Genomic DNA, 18392 nt, shown 5'->3' with positions numbered 1-18392 from the left:
TATGAGATGCAGAACTGAATAGATCCAGTTTTGTAGGCACAGAAACTACTTTTGGTGAGGAAGGATGAATCTATTGGATCAAAAAGACAGTAAAAAGGAGGTTTTATTTACCACATGAAGAACTGCTAGACGGAGTGAGGCAGGAGGCCGAGCAGTTCAATCTTCTGTGCCCTAACTTGGCGACAGAAGACACCTACGGCGGCGGCGGAGAAGACGAGGTCCACGGCCGGCGTGAAGACGGCATCGGTGAGGTCGCGGCAGCTAAGCGCTTTGTCGCCGGCGTCGTCGAGAGCTAGCGGTGGCACTAGGGTTTGTGCGAGGTGGAGAGGTGGAAGAAAGATTTTGACCGCGATATGATGTGTATTTATAAGGAATGGGACAGTACAGCGCAATTACGCAGGTGCCCCTGGCGGTTCACATCTGAGGGACGCGTGGCAAACATGCAACACATTGGAAGACGTTCCATGTTCCCACGCACGCCTGGATTGTCGGGTGGTCGTTCCGGCTTCTCCGGGTTTCAGGCAATAAGGATATGGCATTTAAAACAAATTCAATTTTTGTCTCTGTATCTTCTGCTGACAAGGACGCAGATAAGACATTTGACTGTTTCAATAGAATGCATATGATTTGGATAGATAGAATTTGAGATAGAAGCATAGATAAGGTTAGGGTCCGATCACATTCACTTAGACCAAAAGATTCAAGCATGAAGACATAGCTATAAGTGAATGCTGTAGAGGACAGAACACAAGTATATGTATATATCTGAATAAGACCAAATCAATATTGTGAAGATAAACATAAAGTCAAATCAAAGTTGAAGATAAATCAAGAGCGAAGACTTTGCAAATGACACGCCAGATGAAACACTTCAAACAAGGGTTTGGTGGTGGCGTTACCCACCGTATAGGAAGTATTAGACCCAGACACGGCGCACAATTATCGTGGCGCTCCGAAGTCAAATTCCACATTAATGTATTCACACTTAGAGTGTATATCTTCATTGTTTGAAGATATACTTTACTTCATGTGTTGCACATCTAAGTCATCAATATGCATAAGTGTCAGGATGTGTGTCCAATTACAGGACATTTGAGGATTCTAAGATATTTAGCTCACACCGCAACTTGCGAAACCTTTTCTCATCCAAGGGCTTTGTGAAGATATCTGCCAATTGCTCTTCAGTGCTGATGTGAATGATATCAGTATCTTCCTTCATGACATGATCTCTGAGAAAGTGATGACGAATTTCAATGTGCTTTGTCTTTGAGTGCTGAACTGGGTTGTTGGCAATCTTGATGGCGCTTTCATTGTCACAGTAGAGTGGTACTTGCTTCAGATGGATGCCATAGTCCCTGAGAGTTTGCTTCATCCATAGAAGTTGAGCGCAGCAAGATCCAGCCGCAATGTATTCAGATTCAGTAGTGGAGAGAGACACATAGTTCTGCTTCTTTGAAGACCAACAGACAAGTGATCGTCCCAAAAAGTGACATGTGCCTGATGTGGACTTGCGATCAACCTTGTCACCAGCATAATCAGCATCTGAGAATCCAACTAGATCAAACTTCGAGCCCTTTGGATACCATAATCCTAGTGTTGGGGTGTAAGCCAAATATCGAAGAATTCACTTCACAGCTAAGTGATGCGATTCCTTTGGTGCCGCTTGGAATCGGGCACACATGCAAACACTAAGCATGATATCCGGCCTAGATGCACATAAATAAAGTAAAGAACCAATCATGGAGCGATATACCTTTTGATCAAACTCTTTACCAATGGCGTCAGGACCCAGATGACTTTTGGTTGGCATTGGCATCGTGTAACCTTTGCAATCTTGCATTCCAAACTTCTTCAGGTAGTCTTTGAGGTATTTCTCTTGAGATATGAAGATGCCATTACGTTGCTGATGAATTTGAAGACCTAGGAAGAACTTCAGCTCACCCATCATGGACATCTGATATTGCTCTTGCATCATGTGCCCAAACTCATCACTGTATTTCTGATTAGGACAGATTTTTTTATCAAGGGAAATAATCTAGGGTTAGTGACAACTAATAAATTAGGCCAACTTTGTCAGTCTATCCTTAATATAGAAATAAATCGAAAGGTTAAAATATGAAGAAAGTCCAATAAAAGTATATAAGAATCAATCCCTCTTATTAGATTTCTATAGAAGATGGCACACAAACAATTCTCCATCATATGTCTTCGTGAAGAGTGTAGGATCTAGAGAACCAGGTTTGAAGCCTTTGCTCTTTAGGAAGTCTTTGAGTGTGTCATACCAAGCACGTGGGGCTTGTTTGAGGCCATACAGTGCCTTGTTGAGCTTGTATACTATATCAAGATGTTTTGGATCTTCAAAGCCAGGTGGTTGTGCAACATACACTTCTTCTTCAATCTTGCCATTGAGAAAGGCACTCTTCACATCCATTTGATATAGAAGGATGTTGTGATGGTTGGCATAGGCTAGTAGTATGCGAATGACTTCAAGCCTAGCCACGGGAGCAAATGTTTCATTGAAGTCAATCCCTTCAACTTGAGTGTACCCTTGGGCAACTAGACGAGCCTTGTTTCTGACAACTTGACCATGCTCATCTTGTTTGTTGTGATATATCCATTTGGTGCATATGATGTTGTGCTTGCGGGGATCAGGACGCTTGACCAATTCCCACACATTGTTCAACTCGAACTGTTGAAGCTCTTCTTGCATAGCTTGAATCCATTTAGGTTCCATGAAGGCTTCGGCAACTTTCTTGGGTTCAGATATTGAGACAAATGCAAAGTGCTCACAGAAATTTGCTAGTTGCGTTGCTCTTGAACGAGTGAGTGGACCAGGTGCATTGATGCTATCAATTATCTTCTCAATCTGTACTTCATTTGCAACATGAGGATGAGCTGGACGAAGATTTTGCTCTTGCTGATCATTGTGTTCATTTTGAGCATTGTCTTCAGGTTGACTAGGTGCAGAAATGATAAGTTCTTCTTCTGCCTATGCCTCAGAAGGTATGATTTCTCCAGTACCCATAAGCTTGATTGATTCACTAGGAGGGACTTCATCTAGCACATTTGGCAGGTGCTCTCTTTGCGAGCCGTTAGTCTCATCGAACCGCACATCCACAGTTTCAACCACTTTATAGTGAAAGAGGTTGAAGACTCTGTAGGAGTGTGAATCTTTTCCGTAACCAAGCATAAAACCTTCATGTGCTTTCGGTGCAAATTTTGAAGTGTGATGTGGATCCTTGATCCAGCACCTAGCACCAAATACTCTGAAGTAGCTTACATTTGGCTTCTTACCAGTCAGGAGCTCATAGGATGTCTTCTTCAGAAGCTTGTGAAGATAAACACGGTTGATGACATGACATGCTGTATCAATGGCTTCGGGCCAGAACTTCCTTGGTGTCTTGTATTCATCAAGCATCGTCCGAGCCATCTCAACGAGTGTCCTGTTCTTACGCTCCATGATGTCATTCTGCTGAGGTGTATATGGAGCAGAGAACTCATGAGTGATACCCAGTGTATCAAGATAAGTGTCGAGGCCTGTGTTCTTGAACTCTGTGCCGTTGTCACTTCTGATGTGCTTGATCTTGATGCCATAGTTTGTCATGGCACGATTTGCGAAGCGTCTGAAGACATCCTGCACTTCATTCTTGTAGATAATTATATGCACCCATGTATATCTTGAATAATCATCAACAATGACGAAGCCATAGAGGCAAGCAGTGGTAGTAAGAGTAGAGTAGTGAGTAGGGACAAATAAGTCCATGTGAAGCAGCTCGAAGGGTTGGGATGTCGTCGTGATTGTCTTCGAGGGATGCTTGGCCCTAGTCATCTTTCCAGCTTCGCAGGCACCACACAGATGATCTTTCTTGAACTTGACGCCCTCGATGCCTACGACGTGTTTCTTCTTCGCGAGGGTGTCCAGGTTCCTCATGCCAGCATGCCCTAGCCTCTGATGCCAGAGCCAGCACTCTGAAGCTTTTGCTAGAAGACATACGGCCAACCGTGGTCCTACTGAGAAATCTACCATATACAGATCATCTTTCCGATACCCTTCAAAGACTAGAGACTCGTCAGATTCCATCAAAACAAGGCAACGATATTTCCCAAATATCACAATCATGTTTAAGTCACAAAGCATCGAAACGGACATTAAGTTGAAACCAAGGGATTCAACAAGCATCACTTTGTCCATGTGCTGATCCTTTGAGATTGCAACTCTACCTAGACCCAATACCTTGCTTTTACCAGTGTCAGCGAATGTGATGTGACTCTTGTCAGATGGACGTAAGGTTGAGTCCATGAGAAGACTTCGATCACCAGTCATATGATTAGTGCATCCACTGTCCATAATCCATTCTGAAGCATGTGGTGTCATACCCTACAGTACAGTTAGGGGGATAGGCTTCACCAAGGGTATTGTGAAGCATAAACATTTGACGAACAAGCGGATTATCAAAGCTCAGATCCAGGTTAGGGCTGATAGGATGATTTGCAAGAGATTCAGGAACAAAATACATAGTAAGACCATTTGGGCATTTTATCTTGCGCCCTACAAGATGTTTTAGGTCCCCAGCATAAGCATCGGACGCCTTTGATTTCCGGCTGGAGACCTTTCCCTGCAAAAGAAAGTTAATTTTTCTTAACCACCCACATTTTCAGGGGTGGCTTAGAAGCAATGAGTCTAAGTGCAGCATCTGAGAACTTTGGCTTTGGAGCCCTAGCAACTAGCCTTGCAGAAGGTGAATAATACTCATATGAATAAGCAGAATAGTTCTTAGTCTTATGAGCATAACGGTTTGAAGAAACACGTTCATATTCATAAGTCTGAGTATGATTTCCCTGCAAAACATTGGCGTTAGGGTGACTCTTGTGAGTCCTCTGTCTGTATGAAGCCTTTGGACCATACGAAGCCTTTGGTCTGGGGTTTGTCTTCTTCCCTTATGGTGTCATGATGACATTCACACGAAGATTCTCAAGACAATTTTTGGGCACCCAGATCTTCTTCAAGGGTGGTCCATTCCTGCAGTTAGTACCAATATACCTGGCAAACACTTCACCATTCTGATTCTTAAACAGTTTATAGTTTGCATCAAAGGATTCATCAATGATAATCGGGTTAGCACAGGTGAAGCCAGATAAGGTGGATGGGTCCACTGAAGGTCCCTTTGCAGCAACCCATGTGGTTTTGGGGTACTGCTCAGGCTTCCAGTAAGAACCATCAACATTCATTTTCCTCTCGAACCCAACACCCTCTCTCCTAGGGTTTCGATTCAGAATCTGCTTTTTGAGGACATCACATAGTGTATGATGCCCTTTGAGACTTTTGTACATCCCTGTCTCAAGCAATGTCTTCAACCTAGCATTTTCATCAGCCATAGTAGTGGTATCCTCAGCAGAGGGGTTAGTTACCACATCAGCAGTTGAAGATATTGTAACAGTAGCAGCAGTGGAACATTCAGCAACAGAAGTAGCGTTATCACGCTCAAGGCATTTTAGACATGGTGGTTCAAATCCTTCCTGGGCGGGACTGATCTGTTGAGTGCGAAGTGACTCGTTCTCTTTTTGAAGATCTTCATGAAGTGCTCTCAATTTCCCAAGTTCTTGCTTCCTTTGAAGATAATCATAGGAAAGCTTTTCATGAGTTGTTGAGAGCGTTTCATGACAACTTTCAAGTTCCTCGTACTTAACATGAAGATTTTTGATGTCTTCAGTTAAGGACTGAGATCGGGTCATTTCTGCGTCCAATAGGTCATCGCTTTTGTCTAACAATTTTTGAATATGTTCCATGGCTTTCTGTTGTTCAGTTGCAATTTTAGCAAGTGTTTTGTAGCTAGGTTTGGATTCACAATCAGAGTCATCTTCACTTGATGTTTGAAAGTAAGCATCACGTGAGTTTACCTTGGCACCACGTGCCATGAAGCAGTAGGTGGGGGCAGAGTCGTCCTTGTCATTAGCATCAACGTTGGTGAAGGAGCCATTGTCTTCAGTGTTGAAGATGGACTTGGCAACGTAGGCTGTGGATAAAGCCAGACTTGCAACGCCAGAGTCGGACTCCTCCTCAGACTCCACCTCTGCCTCCTCAGAAGCAGACTCCTCCTCTGAATCCATCTCTTTGCCAACAAAAGCACGAGCCTTGCCAGATGAGCTCTTCTTATGTGATGAAGACTTGGACGAGGACTTGGAAGAAGACTTTGAGGATTTCTTCTTCTTCTTGTCATCAGAATCATATTCCTTGCTCTTCTTCTTCTTGTTGTTTTCATTGTCCCACTTAGGACACTCAGAGATGTAGTGATCAGGTTTCTTGCACTTGTGACATGTTCTCTTCTTGTGGTCATGAGTGGAAGCTTCATCATTTCTCGAGCTGGATCTTGAAGACTTTCTGAAGCCTTTCTTTTTGGTGAATTTCTGGAACTTCTTCACAAGCATAGCAAGCTCCTTTCCGATGTCTTCAGGATCCCCAGAACTGCAGTCAGATTCTTCTTCAGATGAGGAAGCAGCTTTTGCCTTCAAAGCGCGAGTATGTCCATAGTTGGGACCATAGATACCCTTTTCTCAGATAGTTGGAACTCATGTGTGTTGAGCCTCTCAAGTATGTCAGACGGATCGAGAGTCTTGAAGTCAGGGCATTCTTGTATCATCAGGGCTAGTGTATCAAATGAGCTGTCAAGGGATCTCAGGAGTGTCTTGACGATTTCATGCTTGGTGATCTCAGTAGCGCCGAGTGCATGAAGCTCATTGGTGATATCAGTGAGGCGATCAAACGTGAGCTGGACATTCTCATTGTCATTTCTCTTGAAGCGGTTGAAGAGGTTGCGAAGGACACTGATCCTTTGACATCTCTGGGTTGAGACGCCTTCGTTGACCTTGGAGAGCTAGTCCCAGACTAGCTTCGAAGTTTCCAGAGCACTCACACGGCCATACTGTCCTTTGGTCAGATGACCGCAGATGATGTTCTTCGCAGTAGAATACAGTTGAATGAACTTCTTGACATCAGCAGGGGTGACACCTTCACCGCCCTTGGGAACGCCGTTCTTGACGACATACCAAAGATCGGCATCAATGGCTTCAAGATGCATGCGCATCTTATTCTTCCAGTAGGGGTAATCAGTGCCATCGAAGACGGGGCACGCAGCGGAGACTTGATTATCCCTGCAGTCGACATAGTTAAACTCCAGGTGGTTAAACTGAATCACACAGAACAAGGGAGCACCTTGCTCTGATACCAATTGAAAGTGCTAGTTATCGACTAGAGGGGGGTGAATAGGCGATTTTTATGAAAGTCTTCAAAATATGAGAGTTTCGAAGACGAACAGTAGAAAGAACCTATTGATATGCAGCGGAAGGTAGACTACACTAGACAAGCCATAGTCAAGCAAGTAATGAAGCTAAAGCACGTAGACTATTAGCAGCTAGGTAGTATGGATCAAGATGAAAGATAGTATGAAGTCAAACAACAATAGTCATCACACAGTGAAGTCAAACAGATCAGGCAAGCATGCAAATGACTTCATGAAGACAAACTGTAAATAAGTGAGGGAAGAGATAGAACCAGTTGCTTGGTGAGGACAAGGATTTGTTGGACCAGTTCCAGTTGCTGTGACAACTGAGGCTGAGATTCAACTCAGAAGACCGCGTCTTCACCTTATTCCCCTTGACCTAAGGACACTTAGTCCTTGCCCCATCACCCTGGTAAGTCTTCAAGGTAGACTTCCAAACCTTCACAGACTTCGTTCACCGGCGATCCACAATGACTCTTGGATGCTCAGAACGTGACGCCCAACCGGCTGGAGGATTCACATTCCTCAAGAGTAACAAGTCTTCAGATCACGCGGATAGAAAGACTTCAGTGATGCCTAACACTCTTTGGCTCTGGGTGTTTTGGGCTTTGTCCTCGCAAGGATCTCTCTCTCAAGGGCTTCGGAGGTGGGTTGCTCTCAAACGACAAAAGCCGTGCACTAACTCTGAGCAGACACCAATTTATGGTGTAGGGGGGTGGGCTATTTATAGCCACTAGGCAACCCGACCTGATTTGTCCGAAATGACCCTGGGCCACTAAGGAACTGACACGTGTTCCAACGGTCAGATTTCAAACACACGCGGCAGCTTGACTTGGGCTACAAGTAAAGCTGACTCATCCAGCTCTGGATAAGATTTGCTCATTGTCTTTGCTCGAAGACATAGGATTTGGTCGAGCATCACTTCAGTGATTCTGACTTTGTTTACTTGGACCGCACTTAATAGTACGGTGGTTCCTATGACTCAACAAAGAAGAAAAGGAAACTACAAAACATCTATGTCTTCGCACTCCATAGTCTTCACGTGAATGTCTTCTCGAGTCATAATCTTTGTTATGATTATCTTCACATACCACCATTGTCTTCAATGTCTTCACACATTTTTAGGGGTCATCTCCGGTAGGTAAACCGAAATGGGGGACTACTACCTATGTTATCCTGCAATTCTCACAAACACATTAGTCCCTCAACCAGATTTGTCGTCAATACTCCAAAACCAACTAGGGGTGGCACTAGATGCACTTACAGATATTCATTGAAAATCTCAAGCATCTCATTTTTCCACTCATGAAAGTACTCTCCATCAAGTATAGGCACTCTATGTCTAAGACTCCCCAAAGTAGACTCATCCATCTTCCTCCAAAGGTGTTTAAACCAAGGCAATGGAGACCAATGCTCTGATACGAATTGAAAGGATCGAGAAGAGGTGTCTAGAGGGGGGTGAATAGACACTTCGCAAGAAAAGTTCTAGTTTTTAATTTCTTTAAGTTGAAGTGGAGTTTTAGCACAAGTTCAAACATTCACAATACATATCAAGCAAGCATGACAAGAGCATATGAGCAGCGGAAAGTAAATCATGCAAGTTGCAAGAATGTAAAGGGATGGGATTGAAGTGTGCAAACGCAATTGGAGAGACGGAGATTTTTTATCCGTGGTTCCGATAGGTGGTGCTATCGCACATCCACGTTGATGGAGACTTCAACCCACGAAGGGTAACGGTTGCGCGAGTCCACGGAGGGCTCCACCCACGAAGGGTCCACGAAGAAGCAATCTTGTCTATCCTACCATGGCCATCGCCCACGAAGGACTTGCCTCACTAGGGTAGATCTTCACGAAGTAGGCGATCTCCTTGCCCGTACAAACTCCTTGGTTCAACTCCACAATCTTGACGGAGGCTCCCAAGTGACACCTAGCCAATCTAGGAGACACCACTCTCCAAAAGGTAATAAATGGTGTGTTGATGATGAACTCCTTGCTCTTGTGCTTCAAATGATAGTCTCCCCAACACTCAACTCTCTTTCATAGGATTGGATTTGGTGGAAAGATGATTTGAGTGGAAAGCAACTTGGGGAAGGCTAGAGATCAAGATTTATGTGGTTGAAATGGAATGTCTTGACCTCAACACAAGTGTAGATGGTTCTCTCTCAGAAAATGTATGTTGGAAATGTAGGCATGTTCTGATGGCTCTCTCCACGAATGAAGAGTGGGTGGAGGGTTATGTATAGCCTCCACACAAAATCTAACCATTACACACAATTTACCAAACTCGATGGGACCGAATCAGAAAACTCGGTCGGACGGATTTAGTTCATAATGTGACCATTAGGATTTTCGGTGGGACCGACATGTCAACTCGGTGGGACCGATACCATTAGGGTTAGGGCATAACGTAATCTCGGTTGGACCGATTACTCAAACTCGGTTGGACCGACTTTGGTAATAGGCTAACCAGAGAGTTGGTCAGGCAAACTCGGTGGGACCGATTCGCTCATCTCGGTTGGACCGAAACGTTACAAAGGGGAAACAGAGAGTTTGCATTGCAATCTCGGTGGGACCAATCGCTCATTTCGGTTGGACCAAAACGTTACGAAGGGAAACAGAGAGATTTCAATCCCATCTCGGTGAGACCGAGATCCCTATCGGTGAGACCGAAAAGACTAGGGTTTCTGGCAGTGGCTATGTCAAATGAACTCGGTGGCGTCGGATAGAAAATTTTGGTGGGGCCGAGTTTGACTTTTGGTTTGGGACATATGTGGATATGAGAAAGTAGTTGAGGGTTTTTGGAGCATATCACTAAGCATTTTGAGCAAGTAACCCATTAAGCAACACCTCACCCCCTTTTAATAGTAATGGCTTTTCCTATGGACTCAATGTGATCTTGGATCACTAAAAGTAAAGTGTAGAGTCTTGAGCTTTGAGCCCGAGCCAATCCTTTGTCCTCATCATCTTGAAGAGGTTCCACATCCTCTAGTCCATGCCACTCCATTGTTGAACTTATCTGAAACATACTAGATGAAAGCATTAGTCCAACAAGAGATACGTTGACATTAATTACCAAAATCATCCAGGAAGCACTCTGTGCTTTCAACGCCGCCACCAGCTCGAAACGGGAGCTCCGGCTCATGTTTTTGTTTTCAATTTTTTTGTTTTCTTCAAATGCTATAAGATTTGGCGGAAGGAAGTCTTCAAATGCTACAAGATTTGATGAAAGCAAAGTAGGGTACCTCGCTAGATATCGAGTAGTCTTTTAAGGGAATCACATGATTTTTCTTTTGCATCGAGAATCACGTAGTTGTTGGCGGTACGCTATTTGGCATGTTTGGTGGAACTCTGTTTGGCTGAGCCCTGCTATTTGGTAGAAGATTGTAAGAAACTATTAAAAAAATTAACAGGGACAAACATTTGCGGCATAGGATTGGATGGCATCTCTCGTATCTGTGTTTGCAGAAGTTTGCGGTGTCCGTATTGAGGGATTGCGTCGAAGATGCACTTACAAGTCGCTCTTACCATAAAGCAGTTATGTAGTATGTGAGCAACTCCAACCCTTGCAAATCCAAGCTTAATTTTGAAGCTTTGGTTTGGTGAAATCACCAACACTTCTCTAACATCTAACCCAAGAGAGAGAATTGCATATTCCAACCTCTAACTTTTGCCTTAGTCTAATTTACAACCCCCAACTTCAGTATCCTGTACATTACAACATCAGACACATAAAACCGGTCAGGATTCAACCCTCCCCTCCCCATTGACCGGTTTTGACTCGTTGACCATCCACTTGGCAAGACACATCAGCAAAAAAATCCAAGAAAAAACAGGAAAAGATTGTAAAACGAAATCCAGGAAAAATAAAAAACTATAAAACATATTTTCTAAAAGAAGTAAAATAAAAAATGAAAATATACAAAATAAAGGAAAAATACTAAGCTCTGGAAAAGTTTTTGTACTTCTTTTATTTTTCAGAATGTTCATAAAACAGCCCTGCATTTTTTTCCAATTTTTCAGAATTTTGAAAAGGAAATTAGAATTTTTGGAAAACAACCCCAATTTTTTTACAACTTTCCAGGATTTTAAACTTTTTCGATTTTAGGGATTTTTTTACTCTTTAAAAAAGTAAAAAATAATATTTTTGAACGTATATTTTTTATTTTTTCTGAAAATTTTGAATTTTTTATGATGTGGCTTGTTAACTGGATGTTCAACAGGGTCATAACCAGTCAACAAGGAGGGGAGGGTTGAATCCTGGTCGGTTTCTAAGAGTTCGGGGTTGTAATGTAGATGGTATTGGAGTTGGGGGTTGTAATTTAGACTAGGGCAAGGGTTGGGGGTTGAAATATGCACTTCTCTCAACCGTCTGAATGGTCTACCAAAATTTTGAGTCACACTGTACCTACAGTTAGATCTCATTACCTGGAGGCACCCTCTTCGACTCTCTTCACCAAGTTCAGGGTGTATTACATCATTTAGTCATGTGTTTTCAGTGTGGTCAAACAATATTCCATCCATTTTGATGAATAAGGCGCACACACTTTCCAAAATCTAATTTTGATCATAAATGGATCGATAATATATACTATTTATGTGACATAAAAATTTTACCACTGAAAACTTTTCAATACGAATTCAACGGTATAATTTATCACATATAATCCACATTTGCTTGGTATAACTTATGGTCAAAGTTGAATTTTGGGGTGCATGCGTGCCTTATTCATTGGAATGGAGGAAGTAAATGCAATTATTTCATCAAGGTGAATCTTTTACGACGAATGATTTATGCTCATCGATCGAAGGGGTGGACATATCTTATGGAAATATGCAAAAAAAATGATGACATATGGTGCCATTCTCTTTAATTGAAGGGATGAACATAGCCGTATAAAAATATATAATGAGTTTTAAATTTTGTTCGTAGCTTATTCGACTCTCTAATTATTATTATTATTGCGAAATTTAGAGCCAAGATTTGCATATATAATTGCACATAGCAACAAGATATCTTGCGAATATCAATCTTTTCCCCTCAAACTAGACATGTAAAAATGTTTCTAGCTAGGAAATTTAATGTTTAAAGCAATTTTTGTGCAAAAAAATATATTTTCCAATTGATATGTACTAGCATACATGTGAATCATATATTTAGATGCTTAATTTGTCTTATATTTTTTCACTTATTTATATTTATTTCGAATGAGCTATTCATCTTCTGAGCAATTTTATTTCTCCATCTAGATTTTCGTGGAAATATAACTCGGTTGCATTTAGTAGTTTTTTGACTCAGAATTTTAACTTGGTTCTCTATTTGATGTACTACTTGAGATGTGCTATTATTATTTTTTAAATATGATTATCCTTGGTTGGTGGCGCTTTAGAGTACGTGTGACATTTTCTTTCTAGCATGCTTCATTTTTTTTCAGCCACGACAAATGAACTTCGACATGGATCGATCATTGTACTAGAACTCCTGCTACTGAACCATTTTTAACATTATGTCCATCCCAAAACAAGAACTATTTAATATTGTGAACTTAACATGCATTAGTGTATTAGATTGTTCACATATGTAACTGACAGATCTTCGCAACAATTTTGGGCGCGACAAAGGGGGCATATCCACATAATGTAAGTATGGTGTCAACGATGTCGTCTTCTTTTAGGATCAAAGGACCAAACCCCAAGCTCTACCCCACGGAAACCAAACGAGAACAGAGTTCAACATCCAAAGCTGTCTCATGTTTCCACGGGAGTGGTTGTTATCGCCTATTTTGCTGTACTTCTCAGATAAACATCACATCGTATCTAAAATGGACTGTGTAGTTGTTGATCCACTCCCCGTGTTCCGCCAACTTTAATATTGCAGCAGCACTCCTTTCATTCCTTACTAGTAGATCCAGTTAAGTAGTACATACAATTATTTATTCATTTTTTTGGGAAAATTACATACAAATTGCACGGACATAACATACATGTTGTACACTGTTGGTAATTTTACATATCACACACAGGTAAATAAGCACAAAAGCAAAACTTAGTCAGTCAGAATATCGCTCGTCACCCAGGGAGATGCACTTATATGGCCCACGCGTTGCGTGGTACTACGTGACGACGTATGCTCCGTAGTATATGCGGCTGCACGAGTACGCTGTATGTACGTGGGTAGGTACGCCGTTGCGTGCAGCTTAGATCTCGGCGGTGAGGCCTTCCACCTCGAGGTGGAACTTGTCCATGGCGTCCTTGGGCAGGCTGATGGGCACCACGGTGCCCTCCTCCCCCTTGCCGTTCTTGGACCTGGAGAAGTAGTTGGTCACGCCGGGGATCGGCCCCTCGCCGCCCTTGGCCGGCCCGCCGTACACCGCCTCGCCCCACCCAAAGTCCACGCTTTTGAACCCGGCGTGGCTCACGTCCGACACGATGTACGTCCGCGACAGCGCGAACAGGGGCCGCCCGCGGAGCACCATCAGGTCCGCCACCGACAGCAGGTAGTCGTACGTCACGGCCGACTTGGCCTTCTTCACCAGCTCCAGCGCGTAGCCCAGCCCGCCCGCGCAGAGCTCCCCGGCCGTGGTCACCGCCACGGAGTAGGCGAACGCGTTCCCGTAGAAGCCCTCCGGGAGCGGCACGTCGCGGCGGCCGCGCGCGTTCACGATGAAGGACAGCCGCACCTCCTCGTCGGCGCCGTAGCCGAGCGCCGCTGTGCGGCCCAGCCAGATGCACGCCGCCACCAGCTCGAACCGGGAGCTCCGGCTCATGTGCGGCGGCGCGCGCTGCCGCAGCCCCGCGATCTCGCGTGGCCCGAAGAAGAAGGGCACGCGCGCGATGTCGCCCGGGGGAGTCGTCAGCATCCGGTCGACCGCCCCGCCCGCCGGCTCGCTGTACTCCAGGTGCGGGTAGGACGGCTGCGGCGGCTGCCTCGCCATGAACATCTCCCTGCCCCACGCCGGCGTGATCGACGGCGACGCGGCGCCGCACGCCAGCTCGCAGACGGCCTTCTCGAACTGCATCCCGCCCGGCGCGTCCACCACGCAGTGGCAGAAGCGCTGCCCGAAGATGAAGCCCCCGCATTTGAGCCTCGTCACCTGCACGTCATAATTAACAACATCGTTATTTACCTGGAGAAACAACTCGATCCATCTCACGTGACAGGGACACGTGCACGTTTACGTACCTGGATGTAGAGCAAGGGGCGGTCGATGACGGACTCGACGCCGGCGACGGTGGTGCTCTCGAGGATGAACTGCTCGTAGCAAGGGAACGGGGGGCTCTGCACGTCCCCGAAGTCAGCCGCGGTGAGGTCGACGTCGGCTTCGACGAACATGACGCCCTGCGCCTCGCAGTCCACGACGAGCTTCCTCCCGGCCTCCTCCCGCAGGCGGCCGGCGAGCGGGTAGTAGGGTACGAGCGCCCTGGCCAGCGCCTCCCGGATGACGGCGGCCGGGTCCACCCCCTGCTTGTCCGGGTTGGCGCGGTACAGGTGGATGCCCGAGCTGTAGAACCGCATGCCCTCGCCGTCGTCGATGTCGGACAGCGTCTTGGTCTCCCTCGGCGTCTGCTCCGCCGGGGACACCAGCACCGGCTCGCCCCGCCTCACCGTGAACGCCGGGAGGAGCGACGACGCCATCGATGCGAAGAGAGGCAGCTAGCTAGAGACTCTGTAGGTGCAAGAGAGCTAGCTGTGGGAATGTACGTTACGAGAGGATGTGTAGTGGAGTGAGTGTGCTCGCTAACCATGGCCGCATTTATATAGGACATGTCTGGAGTTCCAATGTGTTGGGGTTGGTGCCAGTGCCATTTGGTCGTCGGAGTTCCAATGTGTTGCCGGTAGGTGCACTGAGATGAGATCAGTGGCATTTAGTAGCTAGCTATACCCAAACACGCAACACACACGCGCGCTCACACAAAAACAATTCATAGTTAAGGGCCCTGAGACTAATCATGGGGTTTAGGCTCCAAGCAATTGTGGTACTCCGGTGGATCTCGTAGTCGTCGGTGGTCAAAGTCGCACGGGAAACCATAAACAAATCCTTTGTTTATTTGTTGGGCCGTGGTTAGAAATAGACCGTGCAAAGTGCAAAGAGGAAGCCTGTTGTCTTGTTTTTTCTCATTTTTTCTACTAGATTAGCATGTGTGTCCTCCACGCTCAGTGTCTTTCCCTATATCTTTTAGGATGTCATGATCAATGCACACTCTTAATCTTTCTCCACGTTTTTTTATTTTCCTCCATGATGTATGTCAAGGTTTGCTCATATAAGATTTGGTTATATGATAAACCGTTTAATCTATGCGCCAAGATTGGTGCAAATTTGTGTTGCATTTCCTTTTTCCTGTCGCAATATTGTTTATATTTTTTTTCAAAATGGCTTGAGCCAATTCATTTTGGATTTCAAGGATATTTTTCCTTTTGAATTTTATTTTTGTTGCTTCTTTTGAAATTATTACTTATTTCCATTCTTCTCATTCTTTTCTTGTTCTCTTTTCTCTCATAATTCTTTCTTTGAAGTATGTTTGTGTGTTTTTTCATTTATTTTTTATATTTTATTAATTCTTAATTGTTCACATTTAGTTTTGTCATTTTTAAAATCATACTATCAGCTACATGTACAACCATCCACATGTGACTGCATGGATTATTTGTTTAAGTTTTTTCCCGTGTTCCTTGTCGCGTTGATTATTTGTCTCAGCTGTATTTTCATTTTATTTTTTACTTTTTATTTTATTAAAAAAATAAACATTTTTGTAATTTTGTTTTAAATATTTTTTTATCAAAAATAGTTTTTATTTTGAAATTTGTGGTTGCTTAATTGCACCCTACTGCAGTTGCATGTCTTCAATACGACTGCAACTCAGTGGTGTTTTGTCAGGGTTGAGGGCATAGTTTCATGTCTATCACTAAACATGCAACGACAAGCCGCCTCGATTAAACTGTACGTCTTCAACCCGACTGTAACTAGATGGTGTTTCATCAGGGGTGGGGGTAGTTGGTACGCAATTGCATGTCTACCACTAGGCATGCAACTATGTAATGTCTCGTCGGGGATGGGGTAGTTGCATGTCTGTCAATATCCCTATTTTTTGTTATTTTATGCCCTCAAGAGATGGCGCATGAAGTATGCTTGAACCGTTGCAACCATAAGAGTAAGTGTAACGGTTTTGGCATCTATGTATGGGGGTTTAAAAACGCAGCGCTAACTTAGCAAATCTATTTTTTAATTTTCATTTTTTTATCTTTTTATCTTATTTTTAAGTTATTTGTCATGATATTTTTTTTACCTTTTTGTGTGTCTTCAACAAAATAGGTTGTAAAATGTAACGAAAGTGGTCGTTCCAACAACGGTAACGGGAGAGAATCTCACATTTTGAGGCCAGTTCATGATCGTACAATGCAAAGTGAGGGTCCTCAACAAAGTGCAACATATGGAAGATGGTGGAGAAGATTGTTGCAGACAACAATCTGAGGGGTCACCTGGTGTTCTTCGGTGGTGGGCAGTGAGAGATGGTGAAGTTGTCTGTCTGATACTAGTCATGCAACTGCAAGTGTCGCCCTCGACTGCAACTAACTTTGTTTTATCGGAGGACGGCTAGAGAGACACACAGTTGCATGTCTAACACTATGCATGCAACTGCAAGTGTCATCTTCGAGTGCAATTGCATGTCTACTCAAGTGACTGCAACTAACATTTGTTTTAGATGAGCGACGGGAGAGGGGGCAATTGCATATCTGAGACTAGGCATGCAACTGCAAGTGTCACGCTTGACTGCAATTGCATGTCCCCCAACATGGTTGCAACTGGACCTTTGTTTTCTCGAAGGGGGCGGGCCAGTTGCATGTCCGACACTAGAAATTCAACAGCAAGTGTCGCACCCGAGCGCGACTGCATGTCTTGTAACCCAACCACAACTGGACTTTTTTGTTCTGTCGGAGGGGGCGCCACTAGAAGGGGCGGGACAGTTGCAAGCCCGACAACAGCCCCGCAACTGCAAGCGTCGCACTCGACCGCAACTGCAATGTCCCCAACATGGTTGCAACTGGGCCTTTATTTTGTCGGAGGGGGCGGCGGGAGAGGGGGGGCAGTTGCATGTCCGACACTAGGCATGCAACTGCAAGTGTCGCACCGTTTGCAACTGCATGTCTTCTAGCCCTACCGCCACTGAACTTTTTGTTCTGTCGAAGGGAGCGCCGGTAGAGGGGGCGGACCAGTTGCAAGCCCGACAACATCCCTGCAACTGCAAGCGCCACACCCGACCGCAACTACATGTCCCCCAACATGGTTGCAACTGGACCTTTGTTTTGTCGAAGGCGGCGGCGGGAGAGGGGGTGGGCCAGTTGCATGTCCGACACTAGGAATGCAACTGCAAGTGTCGCACCCAACCGCAACTGCATGTCTTGTAACCCGACCACAACTGGACTTTTTTATTCTGACGGAGGGGCACCGCTGGAGGGGGCGGGCCAGTTGCAAGCCCGACAACAGCCCCGCAACTACAAGCGCCACAACCGACCGCAACTGCATGTCCCCCAACATGGTTGCAACTGGACCTTTGTTTTGTCGGAGGGGGCGGCGGGAGAGGGGGCAGGCCAGTTACATGTCTGACACTAGGCATGCAACTGCAAGTGTCGCACCCGAGCGCAACTACATGTCTTGTAACCCGACCGCAACTGGATTTTTTTGTTCTGTCGAGAGGGCGGGCCAGTTGCAAGCTCGACAACAGCCCCGCAACTGCAAGGGCCGCACCGGACCGCAACTGCATGTCCCCCAACATTGTTTGCAACTGGACCTTTGTTTTGTCGGAGGGGCAGCGAGAGAGGGGGCGGGCCAATTGCATGTCAGACACTAGGAATGCAACTTCAAGTGTGGATCCTGGCTGCAACTGCATTCTTTCAACACGACAGCAACTTAGTGGCGTTCTGCCATTTTTTTATGAAAAAACTATTGCACGCCATATCTGAACCGTAACTACATGGTGTAACATGACCCACAAGATGGGATACAAGTACCAGCATCTAGCCACTCCTACACCTTCATTATCTTTTCAAATACACATTGAATATTTTAAAATACATTTTTATATTTTAAAATATATGGTGAATATTTTTATAATTACACA

General features: G+C 44.8%; 1 protein-coding gene across 1 annotated transcript; it reads right to left on the bottom strand.

The window, feature by feature from the left end:
• Nucleotides 1-13198: 13198 nt before the first annotated feature.
• Nucleotides 13199-14986, bottom strand: LOC123168415 (benzyl alcohol O-benzoyltransferase). The gene is made up of 2 exons (XM_044586292.1): nucleotides 14458-14986; nucleotides 13199-14368 (listed from the first exon to the last, which is right to left on the bottom strand). Exons 1-2 carry the CDS (start codon nucleotides 14908-14910, stop codon nucleotides 13472-13474), a joined length of 1350 nt encoding a protein of 449 aa, XP_044442227.1. The 5' UTR covers nucleotides 14911-14986; the 3' UTR covers nucleotides 13199-13471.
• Nucleotides 14987-18392: the final 3406 nt, after the last annotated feature.

The sequence above is a fragment of the Triticum aestivum genome, chromosome 7D, assembly GCF_018294505.1.
Source record: "Triticum aestivum cultivar Chinese Spring chromosome 7D, IWGSC CS RefSeq v2.1, whole genome shotgun sequence".
Lineage (NCBI taxonomy): Eukaryota > Viridiplantae > Streptophyta > Magnoliopsida > Poales > Poaceae > Triticum > Triticum aestivum.
This window is presented reverse-complemented; position numbering and strand designations above follow the sequence as displayed.